The sequence below is a fragment of the Eleutherodactylus coqui genome, chromosome 5 (assembly GCF_035609145.1).
Source record: "Eleutherodactylus coqui strain aEleCoq1 chromosome 5, aEleCoq1.hap1, whole genome shotgun sequence".
Classification (NCBI taxonomy): domain Eukaryota; kingdom Metazoa; phylum Chordata; class Amphibia; order Anura; family Eleutherodactylidae; genus Eleutherodactylus; species Eleutherodactylus coqui.
In genome coordinates this window covers 220,259,617-220,282,760 of record NC_089841.1, presented here as the reverse complement: position 1 = coordinate 220,282,760, position 23,144 = coordinate 220,259,617, and the positions used below count along the sequence as shown (strand labels likewise).

The 23,144-nt window shown below is 43.4% G+C and overlaps 1 protein-coding gene across 1 annotated transcript in view; it reads right to left on the bottom strand.

The window, feature by feature from the left end:
* Nucleotides 1–9,438: 9,438 nt before the first annotated feature.
* The window catches only part of KDM4C (lysine demethylase 4C), a 236,788-nt gene continuing 223,082 nt past the window's right edge, over nt 9,439–23,144 (bottom strand). Inside the window, exons 16-18 of the mRNA XM_066604256.1 lie at nt 20,931–21,050; nt 13,254–13,346; nt 9,439–11,391 (exon numbers count right to left, since the gene is read on the bottom strand). Of these exons, the coding sequence (XP_066460353.1) occupies nt 11,215–11,391; nt 13,254–13,346; nt 20,931–21,050 (390 nt within the window). The 3' untranslated portion in view covers nt 9,439–11,214. The remainder of the gene's footprint in view (nt 11,392–13,253; nt 13,347–20,930; nt 21,051–23,144) is intronic.

The following is a 23,144-nucleotide window of genomic DNA, read 5'->3' as shown; positions in this document are numbered from 1 at the left end:
TGGAGATCAGAAACACTAGCATAATAATATGCTAGGTCAGTCAATGGTATCCAGCAAAAACTTATAAGTTCTTATACATACCTATGGGTTTTTTTTACAATGGAACCCTATAGGTGACACATGCCACCTTATAGATTCCAGTGTCAGACAGCTGCTGCCAAGACAGATGGGGTGCATCAAAAGTGTCAAATGCACATGATGAGAATGTACCTCTTAAACTTTAGCTAGACCTCACAAGCAATATAGTGTGTGCAGTTTTAGGTTCCAATGTACAAAAAAATATAGTGGAACAAGAGCAGGTTTATATGCAAACAAAGTAACAAATGGAACAGGTGGCCCACAGTATCCAAAAAGATCAAAGTTAGAATAAGCCAAAAATAATCTAAACCAGAAACTCCTATGTATATATTTTCTTAACATGAGTGTCTAATGAAGAGGAATATAGTTTACAAGGTTCCCGATGCTGGATGTTCATTGTTTTTGTCTTAAGATATCGGTGAAGACAATATATAACTTCTACATGCAAGACTCTACTGTATATGCTTTCCCCAAATCTAGTTGGCAATCACATAGTCTACATTCTTTTACTTGATGTATGATATTATATCCTTGCTGCAGATTTAAATATCTGAGTGTGGATATAGAGTGCCTGGTTGGTCAGTTGTCTTGTACCCAAGCCCAACTCAACTATCCTCTCTGCTGATCAAGTGTGTCATCTTCCCAAGAAACTTTTGCGATGGCCGGTTAGAACCATTATGTATTGCTGAATTTAATACTGAAAGTGCAATCTGACACTATTTTATTCTCTACATACTGATGACATTGTGTTCAGACAAATAACCATTGAAGTGAGTTAATAATTAGAGATGAGCGAACGTACTCGTCCGAGCTTGATATTCGTGCGAATATTAGGGTGTTCGGGATGCTCGTTACTCGTAACGAGTACCACGCGATGTTCTGGTTACTTTCAGTTTCCTCTCTGAGACGTTAGCGCGCTTTTCTGGCCAATTGAAAGACAGGGAAGGCATTACAACTTCCCCCTGTGACGTTCAAGCCCTATACCACCCCCCTGCAGTGAGTGGCTGGGGCGATCAGATGTCACCCGAGTATAAAAGTCGGCCCCTCCCGCGGCTCGCCACACATGCCTTGTGAGTTAGCTGAGGGAAAGTACTATCGTGCTGGAGCTGCTGTAGGGAGAGCGTTAGGAGTCAGTGTAGGCTTCAAGAACCCCAACGGTCCTTCTCAGGGCCACATCTACCTGTGTGCAGGCTGCTGCTAGCAGTGGGTTTTTTTCTCAAAATCGGCAGTGCAGAGCATTGCACCCGGCATTAGGGACAGAAGTGGTGTATAGGCAGGGAGAGTGTTAGGAGTGAGTGTAGCCTTCAAGAACCTCAACGGTCCTTTCTAGGGCCAAATTTAACCGTGTGCAGTACTGTGCTGGCTGCTGTTAGCAGTGTTGCATATTTTTTTTTTTCTAAAAATCGTCTGTGCAGAGCATTGCACCCTCCATTGATACTACAGGGACAGAATTGTGTAGGCAGGGCCACAACACAGTTATTGTTCATTGAATATACGCAGTGGGTCCTTCCCTTTGCTAAAAAGGACCAAAAATTATATTTGGCCAGCTTGTGTCAGTCCTAAGGTCTCCGTGTACGTGTGTGCTGCGTGGAGAACGTACAAAAATCAGACGCAACCAGCTACGGTTTACTGCAGGCTTGCGCCATTGTCTTTCCTGACTGGCAAATCCCTGCTCTGCTAGAGTTAATAACTCTGCTACACTAAAGTTGTGTGTCACTTTTTCAGGGCCACACTACAGTTCTAAAAGTTATTGTTCATTGAATATACGCAGTGGGTGCTTCCCTTTGCTAAAAAGGACAAAAAATTATATTTGGCCAGCCTGTGTCAGTCCTAAGGTCTCCGTGTACGTGTGTGCTGCGTGGAGAACGTACAAAAATCAGACGCAACCAGCTACGCTTTACTGCAGGCTTGCGCCATTGTCTTTCCTGACTGGCAAATACCTGCTCTGCTAGAGTTAATAACTCTGCTACACTATAGTTGTGTGACACTTTTTGAGGGCCACACCACAGATATTAAACTTCTTGTTCATTGAATATACGCAGTGGGTGCTTCCCTTTGCAAAAAAGGAAAAGAAATTATATTTGGCCTGCCTGTGTCAGTCCTAAGGTCTCCGTGTACGTGTGTGCTGCGTGGACAACGTACAAAAATCAGACGCAACCAGTTACGGTTGAGTGTAGCCTTGCGCCAATTTCTTTCTTGCCTGGGAAATCAAATCACTGGTAATACAGCATGCTGAGGGGTAGGGGTAGGCCTAGAGGATGTGGACGCGGCCGAGGACGCGGAGGGCCAAGTGAGGGTGTGGGCACAGGCCGAGCCAGTGCGGTGGCCAGGGGTAGAGGCAGGGCCAGACCGAATAATCCACCAACTGTTTCCCAAAGCGCCCCCTCGCGCCATGCCACCCTGCACAGGTCAAGGTGCTCTACGGTGTGGCAGTTTTTCCACAGACGCCTGACGACCGACGAACAGTGGTGTGCAACCTTTGTCGCGCCAAGATCAGCTGGGGAGGCACCACCAACAGCATGCGCAGGCATATGATGGCCAAGCACCCCACAAGGTGGGACGATGCCTGTTCACCGCCTCCGGTTTGCACCACTGCCTCTCCCCCTGTGCCCCAACCTGCCACTGAGATCCAACCCCCCTCTGAGGACACAGGCACTACAGTCTCCTGGCCTGCACCCACACCCTCACCTCCGCTGTCCTCGGCCCCATCCAGCAATGTCTCTCAGCGCAGCGTCCAGACGTCGCTAGTGCCACAGTTTGAGCGCAAGCGCAACTACGACGCCACGCACCCGCACGCTCAAGCGTTAAACGTGCACATTGCAAAATTGATCAGCCTAGAGATGCTGCCGTATAGGCTTGTGGAAACGGAGGCTTTCAAAAGCATGATGGCGGCGGCTGCCCCGCGCTACTCGGTTCCCAGTCGCCACTAATTTTCCCGATGTGCCGTCCCAGCCCTGCACGACCACGTCTCCCGCAACATTGTACGTGCCCTCACCAACGCGGTTACTGCCAAGGTCCACTTAACAACAGACACGTGGACAAGCACAGGCGGGCAGGGCCACTATATCTCCCTGACGGCACATTGGGTGAATTTAGTGGAGGCTGGGACAGAGTCAGAGCCTGGCACCGCTCACGTCCTACCCACCCCCAGAATTGCGGGCCACAGCTCGGTGGTGGTATCTGCGGCGGTGTATGCTTCCTCCACTAAAGCACCTTCCTCCTCCTCCAACGCAACCTCTGTCTCGCAATCAAGATGTGTCAGCAGCACGTCGCCAGCAGTCGGTGTCACGCGGCGTGGCAGCACAGCGGTGGGCAAGCGTCAGCAGGCCGTGCTGAAACTACTCAGCTTAGGAGAGAAGAGGCACACGGCCCACGAACTGCTGCAGGGTCTGACAGAGCAGAGCGACCACTGGCTTGCGCCGCTGAGCCTCCAACCGGGCATGGTCGTGTGTGACAACGGCCGTAAGCTGGTGGCGGGTCTGCAGCTCGGCAGCCTCACGCACGTGCCATGCCTGGCCCATGTCTTTAATTTGGTGGTTCAGCGCTTTCTGAAAAGCTACCCCCACTTGTCATACCTGCTCGGAAAGGTGCGCCAGCTCTGCGCACATTTCCGCAAATCCCACACGCACGCTGCCACCCTGCGGACACTGCAACATAGGTTTAATCTGCCAGTGCACCGACTGCTGTGCGACGTGCCCACACAGTGGAACTCTACGCTCCACATGTTGGCCAGACTCTATGAGCAGCGTAGAGCTATAGTGGAATACCAACTCCAACTCCAACTTGCGCGGCGCAGTGGGAGTCAGCCTCCTCAATTATTTACAGAAGAGTGGCCCTGGTTGGCAGCCATGTGCCAGGTCCTTGGAAAATTTGAGGAGTCTACCCAGGTAGTGAGCGGCGATGCTGCAATCATTAGCGTCACCATTCCTCTGCTATGCATCTTGAGAAGTTCCCTGCAAAGCATAAAGGCAGACGCTTTGCGCTCGGAAACAGAGTCGGGGGAAGACAGTATGTCGCTGGATAGTCAGAGCACCCGCCTGTCTATATCTCAGCGCGTTGAGGAGGAGGAGGAGGAGCATGAGGAGGATGAGGAGGAGGGGGAAGAGACAGCTTGGCCCACTGGTGAGGGTACACATGCTGCTGGGCTGTCATCCTTTCAGCGTGTATGGCCTGAGGAGGAGGAAGAGGAGGAGGATCCTGAAAGTGATCTTCCTAGTGAAGACAGCCATGTGTTGCGTACAGGTACCCTGGCACACATGGCTGACTTCATGTTAGGATGCCTTTCTCGTGACCCTCGGGTTACACGCATTCTGGCCACTACGGATTACTGGGTGTACACACTGCTCGACCCACGCTATAAGGAGAACCTTCCCACTCTCATTCCCGAAGAGGAAAGGGGTTCGAGAGTGTTGCTATACCACAGGGCGCTGGTGGACAAACTGATGGTAAACTTCCCATCCGACAGCGCTAGTGGCAGAAGGCGCAGTTCCGAGGGCCAGGTAGCAGGGGAGGCGCAGAGATCAGGCAGCATGTACAGCGCAAGCAGGGGAACATTCTCCAAGGCCTTTGCCAGCTTTATGGCTCCCCAGCAAGACTGTGTCACCGCTCCCCAGTCAAGGCTGAGTCGGCGGGAACACTGTAAAAGGATGGTGAGGGAGTACGTAGCCGATCGCACGACTGTCCTCCGTGACGCCTCTGCCCCCTACAGCTACTGGGTGTTGAAGCTGGACACGTGGCCTGAACTCGCGCTGTATGCCCTGGAGGTGCTTGCTTGTCCTGCGGCTAGCGTCTTGTCAGAGAGTGTGTTTAGTGTGGCTGGGGGAATCATCACGGATAAGCGTACCCACCTGTCAAACGACAGTGCCGACAGGCTTACACTCAAGATGAACAAAGCCTGGATTTCCCCAGACTTCTGTTCTCCACCAGCGGACAGCAGCGATACGTAAGCAATACATAGGCTGCACCCGCGGATGGAAGCTACGTTCTCTCTCACCATCCAAAACGGGGACATTTCTGCTTCATCAATCTGTGTATAATATTCCTCCTCCTCCTCCTGCTCCTTCTCCTGAAACCTCACGTAATCACGCTGAACGGGCAATTTTTCTTAGGGCCACAAGGCTCACTCATAATTTTTCTAAACAATTTTTATATGTTTCAATGCTCTTAAAAGCGTTGAAACTTTAACTTGAACCAATTTTTCCTTAAACTGGGCTGCCTCCAGGCCTAGTTACCACTTAAGCCACATTAACCAAAGCGATTAATGGGTTTCACCTGCCATCTTGGTTGGGCATGGCCAATTTTTTGGATGTACATTAGTACTGTTGATACAGCAATTTTTGTGGGCCCTCGCCTACAGTGTAATCAAATGAATTTTTAGCCCACCTGCATTACAGCTGACGTTACATCCGCTGTGTTGGGCAATGCAATGGGATATTTTTATGTACCGCCGGTGGGTTCCACGGAGCCACCCATGCTGTAGGTGCACACGGAGTTTAACCTACATGTGTCCACTTGTAAAGAACCCCAGTCTGACTGGGGCATGCAGTGTGGGCCGAAGCCCACCTGTATTAAGCACGACATTACTACCTCAGCTGTGTTGGGCAATGCAATGGGATATTTCTATGTACCGCCGATGGCTTCCTGGCACCCACCCATGCTGTGGGTCCACAGGGAATTATAAATGCATCTGTTTCCACTTGTAAAGAACCCCAGTCTGACTGGGGCATGCAGTGTGGGCCAAAGCCCACCTGCATTAAGCACGACATTACTACCTCAGCTGTGTTGGGCAATGCAATGGGATATTTTTATGTACCGCCGGTGGGTTCCAGGGAGCCACCCATGCTGTGGGTCCACAGGGACTTCACAATAGGGAGTTGTACCTGCCTGTGTCTATGAATTAAAAACCGCGGTCTGACTGGGGCATGCAGACACCTTGACAGAATGGTGTGTGGCACATAGGTTCCCCATTGCTATGCCCACGTGTGCAGCTCCTGATGGCGGTGGCACAGGATTCTATTTCTCATTGCTTCTGTACAGCATTGTGGGCTATCACCCCGCCCCTTTTAAAGAGGGTCGCTGCCTAGCCGTGCCAAAGCTCTGCAGTGTGTGCCTGTGGTTCCTCGTCATGGCAGACGCACTTCTAAATAGACATGAGGGTGGTGTGGCATGAGGGCAGCTGAAGGCTGCGCAGGGACACTTTGGTGTGCGCTGTGGGGGGGAGGGGGGGGGTTGGGCAGCATGTAACCCAGGAGAAGTGGCAGTGGAGTGTCATGCAGGCAGTGATTGTGCTTTGTTGGAGGTAGTGTGGTGCTTAGCTAAGGTATGCCATGCTAATGAGGGCTTTTCAGAAGTAAAAGTTTTTGGGAGGGGGGGGCCCCACTCTTGCCGCTATTGTGGCTTAATAGCGGGACCTGTGAACTTGAGATGCAGCCCAACATGTAGCCCCTCGCCTGCCCTATCCGTTGCTGTGTCGTTCCCATCACTTTCTTGAATTGCCCAGATTTTCACACAAGGAAACCTTAGCGAGCATCGGCGAAATACAAAAATGCTCGGGACGCCCATTGACTTCAATGGGGTTTGTTACTCGAAACGAACTCTCGAGCATCGCGAAAAGTTCGTCCCGAGTAACGAGCACTCGAGCATTTTGGTGCTCGCTCATCTCTATTAATAATGTTACCATTCTGTTCTCAGTGGAAAACAGAAAAAAAAAATTTTGCGCTACAAATTTTTGTACATCTCCAATCAGCCATAATCTTAAATGAGGCACATTTTCTCCTTGATGGGATTTTTTCTTATTTCGAGTAGAGGAAATGTTCAGCCAGTTACCATCTAAACACTACGATGACCATCCTCCAAGCAACATTCGACTAAACTCCAAGCAACAACTGCACTACACTTCCTGATTAATTAGATTTCCATCATTCAGAAAATATTGTTTTAGTTCATTGAGCTAAAAATACTGAATATGAACACAAAGGCTTGTCAGCAAACACCGTCTGCATTACTTGAGCATCTATGGGCAGCTCTACATTTCATGTCTTATACAACGATACCAAGCTCTCATATCAAATATAAAGTTTCACACAGCAGTTACTGGTTTGCTTCAAATAAGGCTGCCTGCAGACGGGCGGAAGTTCCGCGGCGGGATTTCCTGCAGAATTTTCGCCACTGGAAGCTGCCATAGGATTGCGTTAATAAACGCAATCCTATGCAGACGGCCGTGATTTGGGCGCGCGACATCTCACTCGGCAAACAAATCGTGGCATGCTCCGCACAGAAACGTCACTCCCCAGCCAACGGCTCTGCTCTGCGCATGCGCCGGCCGCCGTCACATGAAAGCGCCAGGGCCGCGGGAGAGGAGTGCCCACGCTGCTCTCTGCAGACGCTTGGTCGGGTCCCGCTGCGAGAATTCTCGCAGCCGGATCCGACCCGACCGTCTGCAGTCGGCCTAAACGATAAGGCTGAGTTATGACAGACAACGTATATCAATGACAATCAAAAGGAGATACACGGTGACAAAATGGGCAAAATAGTAAAATTATTTATTCTGTTGTAAAAAAAAAAGGTTACAACTTCAGTAAGAACTTCGTGTCCTTAAACCGGTCAGATCAATGCAATGAAATATTGCCAAGACGCATTTTTATTTAATCATTTGTATTTCCTAACAAAACTAATTACAATAACTACTAAATGTTGCAGTTTTATTCTTTTAATGGTGCATTTTACAAACTCTGCTAAACACCCAAACATAACAAAAGGAAAAAAAGCTACTAAAAAAAGTCACACACTCACTTTTCAATTCATTTTAGAACCATAAATACTAATTTAAATTACAGAAGAAAAAAAGAAAAGCATCAATATATTATTTCATAAACTCTTTTTCAACATATATATAAAGTGGAGGAAAAGGTTCTATACAAGTTTTAGAAGTCAGGAAAAACAATAACATTTCTTGGACAAAAATGTTCTTGTGCAGAAACTTACCTAAGGGCTGAACGTTAAGAAAATGGAATTCATACAGTTACAGAACTGCTACATAAATAATAAGAAAATAAATGTATAGGGGAGAAAGAGATATACTTAAATAATTGTGCTTGCAGAGCATTTTAGCTGGTTCCAGTAATACCATTTCCATATGGCTACAGTTCTTGGATATTTACAGAATAGGTTTTTTTTATAGCACATTTGCATACAGGTGTATAAATCATGCAAATATTTGGGTGGCACTTGGCATAATAATTCTGGTCACTTTAAAATGTAATGTGTAGCGGTTAGTCACCCCACCACTACCACCAAAAAAGGAAGAAAAAAAACTAGCAATATGCTTATCGGTTTGTGGCAGGGTAATATATTTTTTTGAAAAGCACTTGAAAATCAGTTTCTTATACTCATTTGCTAAACATACAGGACATTTAAGAAAATTTTTTTAATTTTTTTTGCAAAAATTTAAACAAAAACATATATACTTCTCACATGACATCAAATTCATAGTGTACTAGAAGAAAAGAATGAAAAACAATATCAAGGGAAGTAAAAAAAAAATAAAGCAATTAAAGCATTGCTGAAAGATAATGGCAGAGAGTGATTAAGAAGTGCTGGTACATTAGACCAAAAGCTACACGCTTAACTTTTCAGTGTTGCACCTATTTATTTTTCCACGAAAAGTGAAGCGGTGGTACCCACTTGAACTGTTGGCATTCAGCCAGTTCATACTCAACACTTCTTGAATATGCAGGAATTCACGGAGTTTGAATTGCCAGTGAATTGTTGTGGTTTGCAAATGATAAACACCTTTAAATGTGAGGCCTTTCGAGATGTATACCTAGTATAATCTTTCCTGATGAGTTGGGCACTTTCCCATTTAGGATTATGCCAGATTATGTTGCCAAATCCGTCACAAAAACAACAATGGAAATCATACGTTCAGCCTGATCATCATTTAGTTTCACTTGCCAATACATAGTGGCTAGAGATGAGTGAGTATACTCGCTAAGGCACATTACTTGAGCGAGTAGTGCCTTAGCCGAGTATCTCCCCGCTCGTCTCTAAAGATTCGGGGGCCGGCGGGGAGCAGGGAGGAACGGAGGGGAGATCTCTCCCTCCCTCTCTTCCCCCCACAACTCACCTGTCACCCACCCCGGCCCCCGAATCTTTAGAGACGAGCGGGGAGATACTCGGCTAAGGCACTACTCGCTCGAGTAATGTGCCTTAGAGAGTATATTCGCTCATCTCTAATAGTGGCCATTCCTGAGCAAGGGTGCATTCACACAGGCGAATGCAATATCGGTCCGAGCAATTTGGACCAATATCGACCTATTAAACTTGTGATTCTGGGTGTGAGTGCGACACATTTTTGCTTAAAAAAAAAACTTCGCACTGCATCTATGTACTTGCGGTTTTCACACGTGTGAAAAAAAACCCAAAAAGTTTCAAAAGGTCAAAATTGCATCGCACTCACATGCATGGCATGCGATATTTTTTTTTTAAAGATTCCATAGGAAATAATGGGCAATTCCTGGCAAGGAATCGTCCAAAAATAGCTTATGAAGTGATTTTTCATTCTCACAGCAACATTGCGGGAGACAATAAAAAAAAATTGCTCATGTGAATAAACACATTGAAATCAATGTGTTATTTTCTTGTGCAAGCTCCGTCCATATCGCTATCAGATGGACCTTGCTCGTGAAAAATCGCCTGTGTGAATGCACCCAAGGAAGGTAGTTTTTGAAGATTTCATTATGAGTAAAAAAAAAAAAAAAAAAAAAGGCCTAACTAAATGAAGATTTGTCCTAAATGGCTAGGTGGAAGCTTGACATAATGGTGTGACCAATACCATTCCAACAGTAAAATTATGAAGCAAGGAATAAATATGAAGCTCTTAACAAAAACATCTTTACATTATTTTATTAATGAGACTTTTTTTTTACCATCCCCCACTCGGTTTCTGAAATTGGATATATACAAATGAATCAGTTGCTCAACAAATCTCTGTAAAACCAGAAGTAAAGTAGTAATAAGCATATTCCAAAGACATGAATTTCTCCACTTGTCAGAGGAAACATTTTTTTATTGCTTCACAAAACTAACTTATACATGTGGAGTGCATACTGAAAAGGGCACTGTAGGTGAACTGCCTCACTCAAACATGTGGACTGAGTCCTCATACACAAAAGTCACTGAAAAGAGGAGTTTTCACCTTATGCGGCTCAACCATACATATGAAGTATGTGCATTAAATTAAATGTTGACCTTCAAAAGTTCTGCTAACCATTCTGAAGTTTTACATAATAAATGCTGGTAAGCCAACCCACATATACAGTTTTGTTGTAGATCATCAGTTTATATATTCTGACAACATGCAGCCCTGAGTGACTAGAGTAGTTACAAGTCAATGCTTCTTAAGACTCTCTTACTCTTTTAAGCTTTTTACCTCAATTCTTGTTGAGGAGGTTACATGAACCAAAATGTTCTAGGAAAAACAAAAGGTGGTAAAATGGGCTACATGGAAAACTACCAAGAGGTCAATGCGTGCAGGATAAGTCATCAATATCAGATGGAAAGAGGGGTGTGCCACTCGGGATCCCCACTGATCAACTGACTGAAGCGACAGCAGCACTCGAGTACTGCGCCCACTTTAGTCCGTACCAGGCACTGCGCTGTTGTATAGCAGCTCAATCCTATTCACTTGGCTCTCCGGCTATGTGACCAATTAAAGTGATGCGTTGCTTCATGAGTGCTGCTGCTTCTTCAGACAGCTGATCAGCTGGGGTTGCAAGTGGTAGACCCCCACCAATCAGATATTGATGACCTATCCTGAGGATAGGTCTTCTATACTTGAGTCCCAGAAAAACCCTTAAAGGTATATTTTCAGAGCACTTGGTATTCCTGGCTTGCAATGCGTCTGTGAAGACTTTCCCTTACTATCCCAGACACAAGTTGCTTTAGAATGAACCACTATCAAATATTAGACATCAAGCCCATGATTATCAAGATGTCATGTGTGAACAGGAATTGTGATAAGGAGATTGAACCAGAATGCCCTTTGAGTCCAACGTATTTCTTTATGGGTGTAGTGCAAATGCTGTAACAAATCTTTTCCACACTTGGGTCTGTTCAACTGCATGTGGTATCAGTCCATTATTGTCCCTTGCGGCTCTTCTTTTGGAATGAACTTTTGAGAAAGGAGCGATATCCAGGATCATCTACATATTCATTCTTGAACTTTACATTCAGAACTCTCTGCCTTTTCCTGTCCCCTTTAATCACTTCTTCCCCATAAAATGCATCTTCAAATTTCATGTCTGACGCTTTGGACTAAAAGAGAAAAATTAAAAATAAAAAAAAGGGACATTTTAATTGGCATCTGGCTGACAATACTACAATGCCGTAATCCAAGTTTTATTTTATAGAGGTAAGATCCTCAAAAGGGAAACATTTATGTCCAGTAACCCTTATTGTGTACCTTTACTGCAACAGTGTAAAAGCAAAAATAGGCCAGACCTGGGTGCTTCAGCCTCAAAATGCAAAGAAAATGGAAGAACTTGACCCCCTCCCCCCCCCCCCCTCCATAACCAACCTATTTTGCACCTGAATAACAAATGGATTTTTTTGATTGTTACATTCTAAGAACCATAGTGGTTTTATGTTTTTTTCATAAATATAGCCATGTCAGGACTCCTCTTTTTGTGAGGCAAGTTGAATTTTCTAACCACATGTGTTTTTTGACAAAGTGGTCCTTTAAACACATTCCTGCCTTATCACCTGATTGTCTGTCACACTCTAGAAGTCTCCTCTGTATATTGCAGCCACTTCCATCCAGTGCAGCCGCCTTAATATACACCATCTAAATGGTGCCATTTTTTGGTTTCACATAATCCCATGATGCATCAGCACTAGGTATGAGTGAGCGTACTGATTAAGGAAAATTACTCGAGCGAATATCGCCATTTTCGAGTGCATGCCTGCTTGCCCGAAAAGATTCGGGGGGCGGCGGGAAGATCTCTCTTTCTCTCCCCTCCGCTTCCCCCTGCTCACTCCCGCAACTCACCGCTCACCCCAGCCGGCCCCCGAATCTTTTCGGACGAGCAGGCATGTACTCGAAAATGGTGATACTCACTCGAGTAATTTGCCTTAACGAGTACGCTCGCTCATCTCTATTCAGCACAGTATTAGTTAGAGGCTATTTTATATTCCAAAGTGAGGAGGGTCTGGCAGTGCTGGACTGCCCTGACCAATTCCTTAATGGAAAAATAGTGATAAAGTGCTCTCCCGGATAACTGACAGGACTCTGCAACTGCACACTTCTCTCTTCTGTTGACAAATCAGTTGATCAGTGTGGGGCAAGAGAAAAGTGTTTCTAGAAGGACCTGTGGCCAAAAAAAGTGTTACCTCCCAACTTCTGCATAACATGGCACATAAAGCAGGCAGCAGTTGGGGCTCGTTCACATCTGCACTAGATCAGGTCTTTTTGTCACATGAATTCAAATTGAAAGCTTTGACTCTTTGAAAACCCTTTTAAATTCAGTTTCTCTGCTCCAAAAATGAAACAGACAGAAAGCCCTAACGCATGTGTAAACAAGCTCTAAAGAACTGAACGATCCTGATCTGAAGGACCTTTCTGACATCATCATCTAGCGTGACCGCTCTGTCATCTGGTCACATAATTATGAACAGGCAGAGGATGATGCGGCCCCAACATGATGAAGCTCTGTTCCAAGTTAGATCTTCACAGTTTGTCTATTCTGAAATTCCACTGTGTTTCACAATAAGACATACATGCCCGTAATATACATACCTGTTCCAGATTCATGCTCCCTGTGGTTTGGGCAGCATGAACCAGGACTGTTGGCTATTATTCCTCTCCCCTACCCCAGAATACCAAGAAAAAAGGCACTACCCTAGACCATTAAAGTTAGTGACAGTAACTTCTTTACTTCCTTGGACCTCCAGGAAACTTCAAATTAGGAGGAAATATTTTTGGTCCTATTTTTTTGTTGTGTAAACCTGGAGTGCATCTTATAGTCCGAAAAATATGGTAGTTTTTATGCTTTACTACTTTACACCACAATAAAAAAAATTGGGCCAGGTAAATAATACTAGCAATTATCAAATAAATGATGCGTTATACCCTTTAGAGAACTTCTGCAATGATTGAGACAATCGCTAAGGAAACTTACATAACGAGATTTGATCTTCTTGGGAAGTTCCTCATCCATTGTGTAAATATCTTCTCTCTTTGTGACTATTTGTGACCCATCTTCAAATTCAACCTATACAAAAAAAAAAGGCAAAAGTGAAGTGAAAAGTAAAAAGTATGTAAAAATATTAAAAGAGAAACATTGCAAAGTACTCCAGATTAGGTGCAATCCTTTCTAACCACAACCCGATTGAGCCGCTTTTCACTCACTGATGACAAAACTGAAGGCAGAAAAACCTGATGGTTGTAGTAAAGGCCTGGCAAAGTATCTCAGGGGAAGAAACTTGGAATTTGGTGATGTCCATGACTTCAGGCAGTCACTGACTGCAATGGATTTGCATCCAGGAACTAAAAATAATTCTCAGATTTGTGATTTCATTAGTTTATTAATTTGTGCCTGTGAAAATGGAGGAAACATGTAACTTCTAAGGGGTAATGCCATATTTCTGATAAACTACTTGAATTAAAACAAATTTGTTGCAAATTTTATTGCAGATTTTGTATTATCATGTCTTTTACTTGATTCTGGATAGTCCCCTGTATAACATCTAGCATTTTGTTCTTTAACAGTACAATGATGACCTGAACTCCTTGAAATATCAATGAAGTATTTAGTCACAGAACAGAAGGAAGGAAACCGTCTGCAGTCCGAAGCCAACTCTGCAGGGGTCCAAGTTTAGCTCTGCAAATAAATAGCTGGCACTAAAATTGGTCTTTCACCCCTTAATGCCCCAGGGCGTACACTTAGGGCCCGGGCCTGCAAGGTTTCTATGAAGTGTTCACGCTAATCGCAGCTGTTAACCCTTTAAATGCCGCTATTAATTCTGACATCAGCACTTAAATGTTCCAATCGATGTTCAGGGGTCCCAAACAGCACCCCACTCCCTACCACCACAAAGAGATTGTGAGGTGCCATTTGTTTGCCATGGCAGCCTGGAGCCTTCTGAAGGAACCCAGGGTTGCCATGAACGACACCACTGCAAATGAAGGTGATGGTGGGTGTCAAAGGCAGTACAAATAATGTAATGGGCACTATAAGACTAAATGTCCTCCAGCCAAGCAGCTGGAAATGGTTCTGACAGACACAGGGGTCTATAAAAATGGTGCTACTGATCTCCTGATGGCAGACGATGAAACGTTGGAGCTGCTCATGCTTGTTGGACGACGGACGGTCCTCTCTACTGTTGGTGTGTTGAGGGCGTCCTAAGCTTGGTCGCCTTGTGTGTGCCCTCAGGTATCTACTGGACACATCAAGAGGTTTGTCAGAACAATCCAGGTTACAGCAATTCATCAATACGACCATCCAGCTTCTTGTATTCCAATAATGTGCCTCCTCTCAAACTCTGTTAACTGGGTGGAATCTCTTTGGCTGCATCATAGATGCATGTTTAGTGGTTAACAAAAATTGACAGAAAAATAAAAAAAAGTTATGGCTGTCAGAAGATGGGAGCAGAAAATATCTTTTAAAAACAGTACATCCCAAAAAACAAAAATTTGGAATAGTCATAATCATACTGACCCACAGAAGAGTTATGTCATTGTTGTCACATTACGTAGGCTGTAAAAACAAGACCCTCTCAAAGATGGCAGAGTTGTGTTTCTTTTTCCATTTTACTCCACTTAGAAATTTTTAACAGTTTTTCAGTATATTATAGGGTACATTAAACAGTACCATTCAAGAAATCATGCCCTCAGACAGCTAGGTCAATAGAAAATTAAGAGTTAAGATTTAGGGAGAAAAAAGGAAAAATGGGTGGGGGGTGGGGGGGGTGGCTGTGTCGTTAAGTGGTTAAATGTCTTTCTGCCTCTGAAAATTCCATTAACCTTACAGTCTGTTTCAAAGATAACCTACACTGTATTATCAGGATTTAAAAGTGCCACATTTTAACGTAGTTACAGCTAAAACTTTTGCATACCCATCCATCAACTTTTTTTATTCTTTATTTAATTTCTTTCTTATGTTTGCTTGCAATTCAACTGCTAGCAGAAATTAATTGAATAGCTTTCAGCTCTTTTCAGACTGTCTGCGTGTATAAGGTGAAGACAACCTGAGTGACGTGCCATGAGATACCGTTAACTAAACCAATGTCTACAACGCTGCGTTCTAAAATGCTCATTTCAAAAACAGAAAATGCTTCCTCCTGTCTAAGTGGAAATTTAATCTAAGATGAACCTTTTATGCAGAGAATAAAAAAGTAATCCGGCAGAGTGTAGAAAATAGTCAAATACGTCAAAACTATATTCCGTGCAATGAACAGTTTTGCCAAAGTTCCACTGAAAAACATTTCACATTCCACTTTAATTAAATGACCAAAGATTTGCCTGCTTGTATGTAATGAGAATCTAAAACGGCACATTTATGACCAGGAGTATGGTTTCTTCCAAGTTCCACCTTCACTTTACTGAACCTCACTGAATGCTTTAAGGCTTCCTTCAGACATTGGGACCAATACTTGGGCAGTTCATGCCCCACTACAAGCACACTATGCACCAGTCTTCCTACCACAAATGCAAAAAGAGGATTGTGCCCCTTAATACATTTTGGTGCATCTGGCAGCACCTTCATATGCCAAAAGGAAACCTATGTCAACTCCACGTTGGCATAGGTCTCTGCTACAATATACATTAGTTTTCACTGCACATTATAGTAAACATGCCAGGATGTGTGTGACCACACCCACTAAAGCTAAACCACACCCCCTTTCTGAAACGAGTTAAAGCCTAGTGTAAAAGCCAAAACAAAGTGACTTTTGTATGCCAGAAACTATTGTACAAACTTTAATACATGTGCGTGGCACTTCTTGGTGGGGAAAAAAAATTTGCAGGCATTTTTTGGATGATGCCTATGTCTTTTACAAGAGATTTTTTTGGTCACGTTTTTTTTTCTGCTATTTTTCTTACCTATAAAAAAGGAGCCTATGGAAAAATGTCAAGGATTGTTGTGATTTTGAAAATAAAAACGGTCATGGAGGCAAAAAATGCGGAAAACGTGATTTAAAAAAGCTAGTAAGAAAAACAGAATGTGTGTAGGGTTTTGCTATATTGATATACAGCCAATATCGGGATATAGGATTATTTTGCTATTTAAATTTTTAAAAAAGTGAGAAAAGCAACAAATATGCTATAATCAAAATCACCAAAAATGCGGCATTTTTAAGTTTAAAAAAAAAAAAAAAAATGAGTGTTACATCAGTCTAAGGCCAGCTTCGCATTAGCGAGAAAATCGCCTGAGATTTGCACTTTGCAAGATGCACAAATCTTGCCCGAATATGATATGTGATGTTTTACTGCATCGCATTGCACCACGATGCGGGAAACAAATCATGGCACATTCTATCTTTGTGCGTGCCATTGCATCTGCCATTGTTTTCAATGGTGCCGGCGGCAGCATCACAGCACGTGCTAGGTGCATGCGGTGCAATGCTTCTTCATTGAAAACAATGGGAGAAACAAAAATGCCTCGTATCTGCGGAGAAATCGCATGTTGGCGAGAGCAAAATTAAGCCATGATCGTTGGCCCAATATCACGCTCGCCGCTGTAAAGTTAGCCTTACAGTCAGTTTGATTTTTGTGGTGGACAGCCTTTCAGAACTCTTAGGCTGGGTTCACACGGGGCGTATTCCCGCCGGAAATCCCGCGGTTTGGCCGCAGCAAAAACCGCGAGATTCCCGCCGGGAGAACCGCCGCGGAAAAACCTGCGGCGGCTTTGGAGCGGCCCGGCCACTCGCTTTTCCGTTGCGGACGGTGCTCCCATAGAGGAGAGCGCGGCCGCGGCGGAAAGAAAAGATAAACAGACATGCTGCATATTCAGAAACCGTGGCTGTCAGGTTCCAGCCTGACTTACCGCAGCGGATTGGCCGTCCCGTGTGGACGAGATTTCTCAGAAATCTCGTCCACATGGCTGGCTAATCCCGAGATTAGCGGCCGCGGGCGGATTTGTCACGGCGAAATTCCACGCGGCAAATCCGCCCTGTGTGAACCCAGCCTTACAGACAACGGTTAGTATCCGCAAGTACCAATACACATTAGTTACCTGGACATCTGGCACTCGCCCAACTCTGCTGTACAGAATGTGAAGAGCTGGAATGAAGGGACCTTTCATCTCCACCATTTTTTTATCATCTTTCCTTTTACAACTGTTGTGACCATAATCATAGCTTCTGTGCATAGGTTGTGTTTATTTAGACATCATGTTTATGTGCTGTATGGTTGGATTTGCACATTCCTTTACATATTTACATTGTCTTCCTACATCACAGGTATGCATTTTAGAACTTGTATGCTACATGTAGCATATAGTAAAAAGATCCGGTTTGCTCACCTATTCTTTTCCCCATGATACTTAAAGGGGTTGTCCCGCGGCAGCAAGTGGGTCTATACACTTCTGTATGGCCATATTAATGCACTTTGTAATGTACATTGTGCATTAATTATGAGCCATACAGAAGTTATAAGAAGTTTTTCACTTACCTGCTCCGTTGCTAGCGCCCTCGTTTCCATGGAGCCGACTAATTTTCGCCGTCTAATGGCCAAATTAGCCGCGCTTGCGCAGTCCCGGTCGTCTTCTTTTTTCAATGGGGCTGCTCGTGCTGGATGCCGACTCCGTGTAGCTCCGCCCCGTCACGTGCCGATTCCAGCCAATCAGGAGGCTGGAATCGGCAATGGACCGCACAGAAGCCCTGCGGTCCACCGAGTGAGAAGATCCCCGTGGCCATCTTCATCAGGTAAGTAAGAAGTCACCGGAGCGCGGGGATTCAGGTAAGCGCTCTGCGGTGTGCTTTTTTAACCCCTGCATTGGGGTTGTCTCGCGGCGAACGGGGGGGGGGGGGGGGTTTGAAAAAATTTAAAAAAATGTTTCGGTGTGGGACAACCCCTTTAAAATTGGAAAAACCCTCCAGAAAAGTCACTTATTTTAATTGCAGATTTTGAATTTATGCCTCGAGCAAAAATAATTGGCGCATAACTCAGTCAGATTAAGTCCCTCTGTATCTCCTTAGTGACAATTTTAGGATTCATTCATTTCCCCTTTTGTGTTCTGGCGCTGATACCCCTTTATAAAAAGGATTTCTGGCAATGTAGCTGCATGAGACCTTGTAGTTTGCGGGACAAGTTCTAGATTTTATATTTGATGGCAAACTCAGAGTTCAGGAGGGGCCTAGACGTCTTTCTTGGATGATACAATATTGTATGTTTTGATCATTAATAACTTCAGATAAGTTGGTGATCCGGGGATTATTCTAATTGCCAGATTGGAGTCAGGAAGTTTTTTTTTTTACCTAGAACGGGGAAAATTAGCTTCAACCTCATTGTTTGTTTGGTTTTTTTTGCCTTCCTCTGGGGAAGTGGGGGGAATAGGCAGAACTGGACGTACTTAAATCTTTTTCCAGCATTGCATACTATGTTACATTTACAGGTACCAATGAATGGAGAAGCATTTTTTTTTGCTGGGGAACCGTGGGAAAAAAAGCAATTTCTCTATTGTTCTTTGTGATTTATTATTACGTTGTTCACCATGTGGTATAAATATAATGTTGACTCTATTCTACTGGTCACTGCGATTATGACAACACCAAATTCATATAGGTTTTATTGGGCTCTACTACTGTAGTTTTATGCAGATGAATTGTAATTTTTATTGGTACCATTTTTGAGGGAAGTTAGATGAACATAAAAAGGCTTTTTAGACATTTTTTTCTCAAGCTGGATGTATAATGCAATTTTTTATAATACGGGTTGTTATGGATGTGGAAATACCAGGTACGTGTCGTTTTTTTGTCCTTTCAATTTTTTCAAATACTTAAATGCTATGGGAAATGTTGTGCAGGAAAAATCAATACACACATATCTTACCAAGTCCCTGCAGAATAAATAATGAACTTTTTTTATTTTAGTTTTCACAATCTGATGCATTCAGAAAGACTTACACTTGCTTTGCCCCAAGTATAGGCTGCATTTTCCTGAGTGGAAGACTCACATGAACTTACAAATAACTATGTGCTAATTTCTTCCTGTCACTGCAGAAAGACCCAGTGTCTCACAAATCCCTCACTGTGTAATGTGACCCCCCCCCCTCCCCACAGCATGCTCATTATAAAACAGGGCAGCAGGCTGGGGAGGGTCTGAGAAGCAGCTGTCAGTTTATGCTCACTGGCAGATTTTGATAAAATGTCAGTTCTCCAATCTGCAGTGTCTTGGAAAAGAATACAAGCATAGGAACTAAATGATGAGAAATGCTGAATAACCACCAATTACACAAAGTATTCATTTCCAAAGACTCCTCTTCTCACTCAATATTTGGGGTTTGTTTGTTTTTTCACCAGAAAAACTCTTTGATTGACAAGGATGGGGGTGATAACATGAACAAAAGTCCATTTCACCCTCCCTGGGACAGGGGAGTCAGGCAGGAGACTCACAGACCGTCCTTTGCTGTCGGCTCTTTCCCACTACCCTTCCTCTCTGCCTTGCACACAGACTGAACAGCTATAAATTCTGCATTGCCAACCCCAATTTAAATGGCTGTAGCTGCAGGTCTATCGGTACTAAGGACAAGCTTTTGATCTCATCTTAAACCAAGAATCGCCAACAGCTTGTTGGTCGCATGGATAGAACCAGAGCTACAGCTGTTTGAAGTAGAACAAACTCTGTTAATCCAAAAATGTAATGTCCTTTTTCCTGTAAAGCAAACAGAGTTCAGGGTAATCTGCAGGGGGGGATTAATATCACTGCCCCCTCATCTGCATGAATACATGCATGTCCCAGACAACTCCTTTCCCAGGCAGATATCCAACACTGCATAGCATGTATGCATCCTGCATCTGATGAAGCCACAGCGCAAATGGAATGGGCACAAACAGAGTGCCATGTGGCTACATTGAGCTGGGCACATGATTAAAGGAGTCGGTTACTTTAGGATTACATTTATATAAAGAGTTTTTAATGTGAATACATGACACTTACTACTACACATTTATTCCAAAGTCGGTCTTGTTGTGCTGCATTAGTGAAGCAAAAACCACCCTCGGGCAGCCTCCTTGCCCCACCCCAACAACTCTCAACGTTCATAAGATGGCCGCATACTCTACGGAGGGGTATATGACCAGAAATGTCACTACTCCCTGCATTGTAACACACCGAATACATAAAACTAGCATAGGCGCAGTAGAGACGTCTGCCATGATACTTCTTTTGTCGCTATAGATACAATATTAACACTACTTTAGGATACCAGGTCAATTTGGTTGTTTAACTTTAATTACATATCTTTTCGTCAAACTCATTTTTGACTTTCATGTCATATGAATTTTATTGATCGTGTTGACAGTTATTATAGCTTTTAGTAATAGTACTGGCTCTTATAGCACCCATCTATTCTTTGTTCATATCATTCAGAAACCTATGAGACTCCTTTTTTGTGTAACGACAACACATGGAACAAACTGAAGCAGCTTATCAATGAAAACTACCCTACATCATAACTCATGGAAACATCACCTTTCAGAAAAGGAAAGTCTAAAAGACACAAAAGAAGAGAGAACGCACTGTCACAGAATCTAACTAGTTTCCCAGTACAGATCTAGCTTATAGTTATGGTCACAGTGTAACATCCACTAAATTGTTCTCAGTGATGCAATTAATCATGATAAGAAGTTGCACTCACCTTGTACATATAGACAACGTTGCATCCAAGGTATTTAGCTCCGTAAAGTAACCCATCCGGCCATTTTACCTGAACATCTGCCCCTTGTACAGGTGGACCCAGCTTAACACAATCTCTGTTCTATTAAAGAAGAAACATAGAAAACGTCAAACTTAAAATGGTTTGTACCAGTCGATATTAAAAGTATAGAAAATGTAAGTGTACAATAAAAAGAATTCAAAAAATGACAGTTTATGGTTTGTACATATTGAAAAGTAAGGCCACACTCACTGCTTTAAACTGCAATTAGCGCAAGCCAACCATAGTACAAAGCTCGCATTGGATTTTAATGAGGCTTCGAGCGCTACCTGTTTTATTTTTGGGCGTTTTCGCATTTAACCCCTTCAGTGGCAGGTTTAGGTAGTCTTCAGCACATTTAATTATAGATTTTCTGGGCGAGCCACTAAAGAGGTTAATGCAGCTCATCACCCATCATAATGATGCGGTGCTTTAACCCCTCCCCTAATTTTTAGCATTTTGCCTCACTAAAAACGCAATAAAAGTGATCAAAAAAGCCGTATGTACCCCAAAATGGTACCAATAAAATCTACAGCTCGTCTCGCAAAAAATAAGCCCTCATAGAGTGCCGTACATCAAAAAATAAAAAAGTTACAGGACTTTGAATGCAGCAATTTAGAAAAAGAAAAAAAAGATTACCCAGAAAAAGGGTTTTTATTGCAGAAAAGTGGGAAAACCTAAAAAAAATGTAAGAATTTTGGTATCGTTGTACCCGTACCGGTCCGCAGAAAAAATGGAATGTCTCATTTATGCTGCATGGGTACCGCTGTAAAAAAAAAATAAAAAAATCTATGGCAGAATTGATGCGTTTTCTCTCCCTGCTATCATTAAAAAAAAAAAAAAAAAAGTTTTACAATATAGTCTATGTACCCAAGAGTGGCACCGATAAAAACTACAGTTCGCCACGCAAAAAACAAGCCCTCATACGGCCGCGTCGACGGAAAAATAAAAAAGTTATGACACTTGATAAACGGAGAAGAAAATCCGCCAAAAATTGTTGCGTCCTTAAGCCCAAAATAGGCCATGTCATGAAGGGGTTAAAAAGGCGCTGTCAAACGCTGTGATGTGTTCAAAAATGCTGCTTGAAGTCGCAGTAAAAATGCCATGATTTTGAGAGGCATTTTCTGAACACACATGTGAGAATAGCTTTACTCAAGCAATTTATCAACTATTTCTTAGTTTGTTGTGCTTGTCACAGTATCCAACTAACATACCATACTTATTCATATGTAGTTAGATTACTCATTTTATATTTTAGCACCGTATTGTTTGGCTATTGTGATATTGCAGCAGTTTTACATGCGAGTGCTATGTAAAGTCACATTTGGCGGAAAAGTTTCAGAAATTTCGGCAACTGTTCCATTCATCTTAATTTGGCTTGCAAAAATATATAAACATGCTGCAATAAACACCCCCAAAAAACATTCAGCTATATGGAGGAGAGTTCAGATTTCAACAAACCTGACACATTGTGGTGCCACAAACTATTCCACTGACTTACAAATGTAGTTCAAAAACATGAGCAATTGCTAGTGCAAAACTCACTTTCACCAATGCAGCAGTAAATGGCATAGTTCATCAATGAAACGAGTGCCAAGGGTAAATATAGACAAACAGGAAACGAAAAAAAAACTTTTCTATAACACGAGAATACAGAAAAATGAAGAGTCTACAACAATCTAGGAGGGTAAGATAGATGGAACGAACTGACATGGCAGTGATGTAGCAAATAACCGCATCAGCATCGTCCACTGCAATCTTTAAATTGCTAGGTGGCCACATGATTGGTTTCATCCAAAAAATCGTGTGGTTTTTTTGGGGTGAAACAACTGTTTAAACAGCAAAATTATGCAGCCACAATCAATTTAAAAACTGCAGCAGCTGTACGACAACGTGGTTTTAGGCCACATCAGCGTCAAAGCTGCTCCATCTGTAGCTACCATAAGGATTCTATGTTAATTCATTAAATCAGGTCTGAGTGGTTGCTCCACATTGTGTGTCCTGCTGGACATATACGCCTTTGCTGTTAGAAGCAGAGTGTTGCGTATTTTATAAAATGACTAACTTTATAAACTTACACCAATCAACCATGACATGAACAATACCTGGCTAATACGAAGGCTCCTCCGTTGCCACAAAAACATCTCTGGCGTGTCG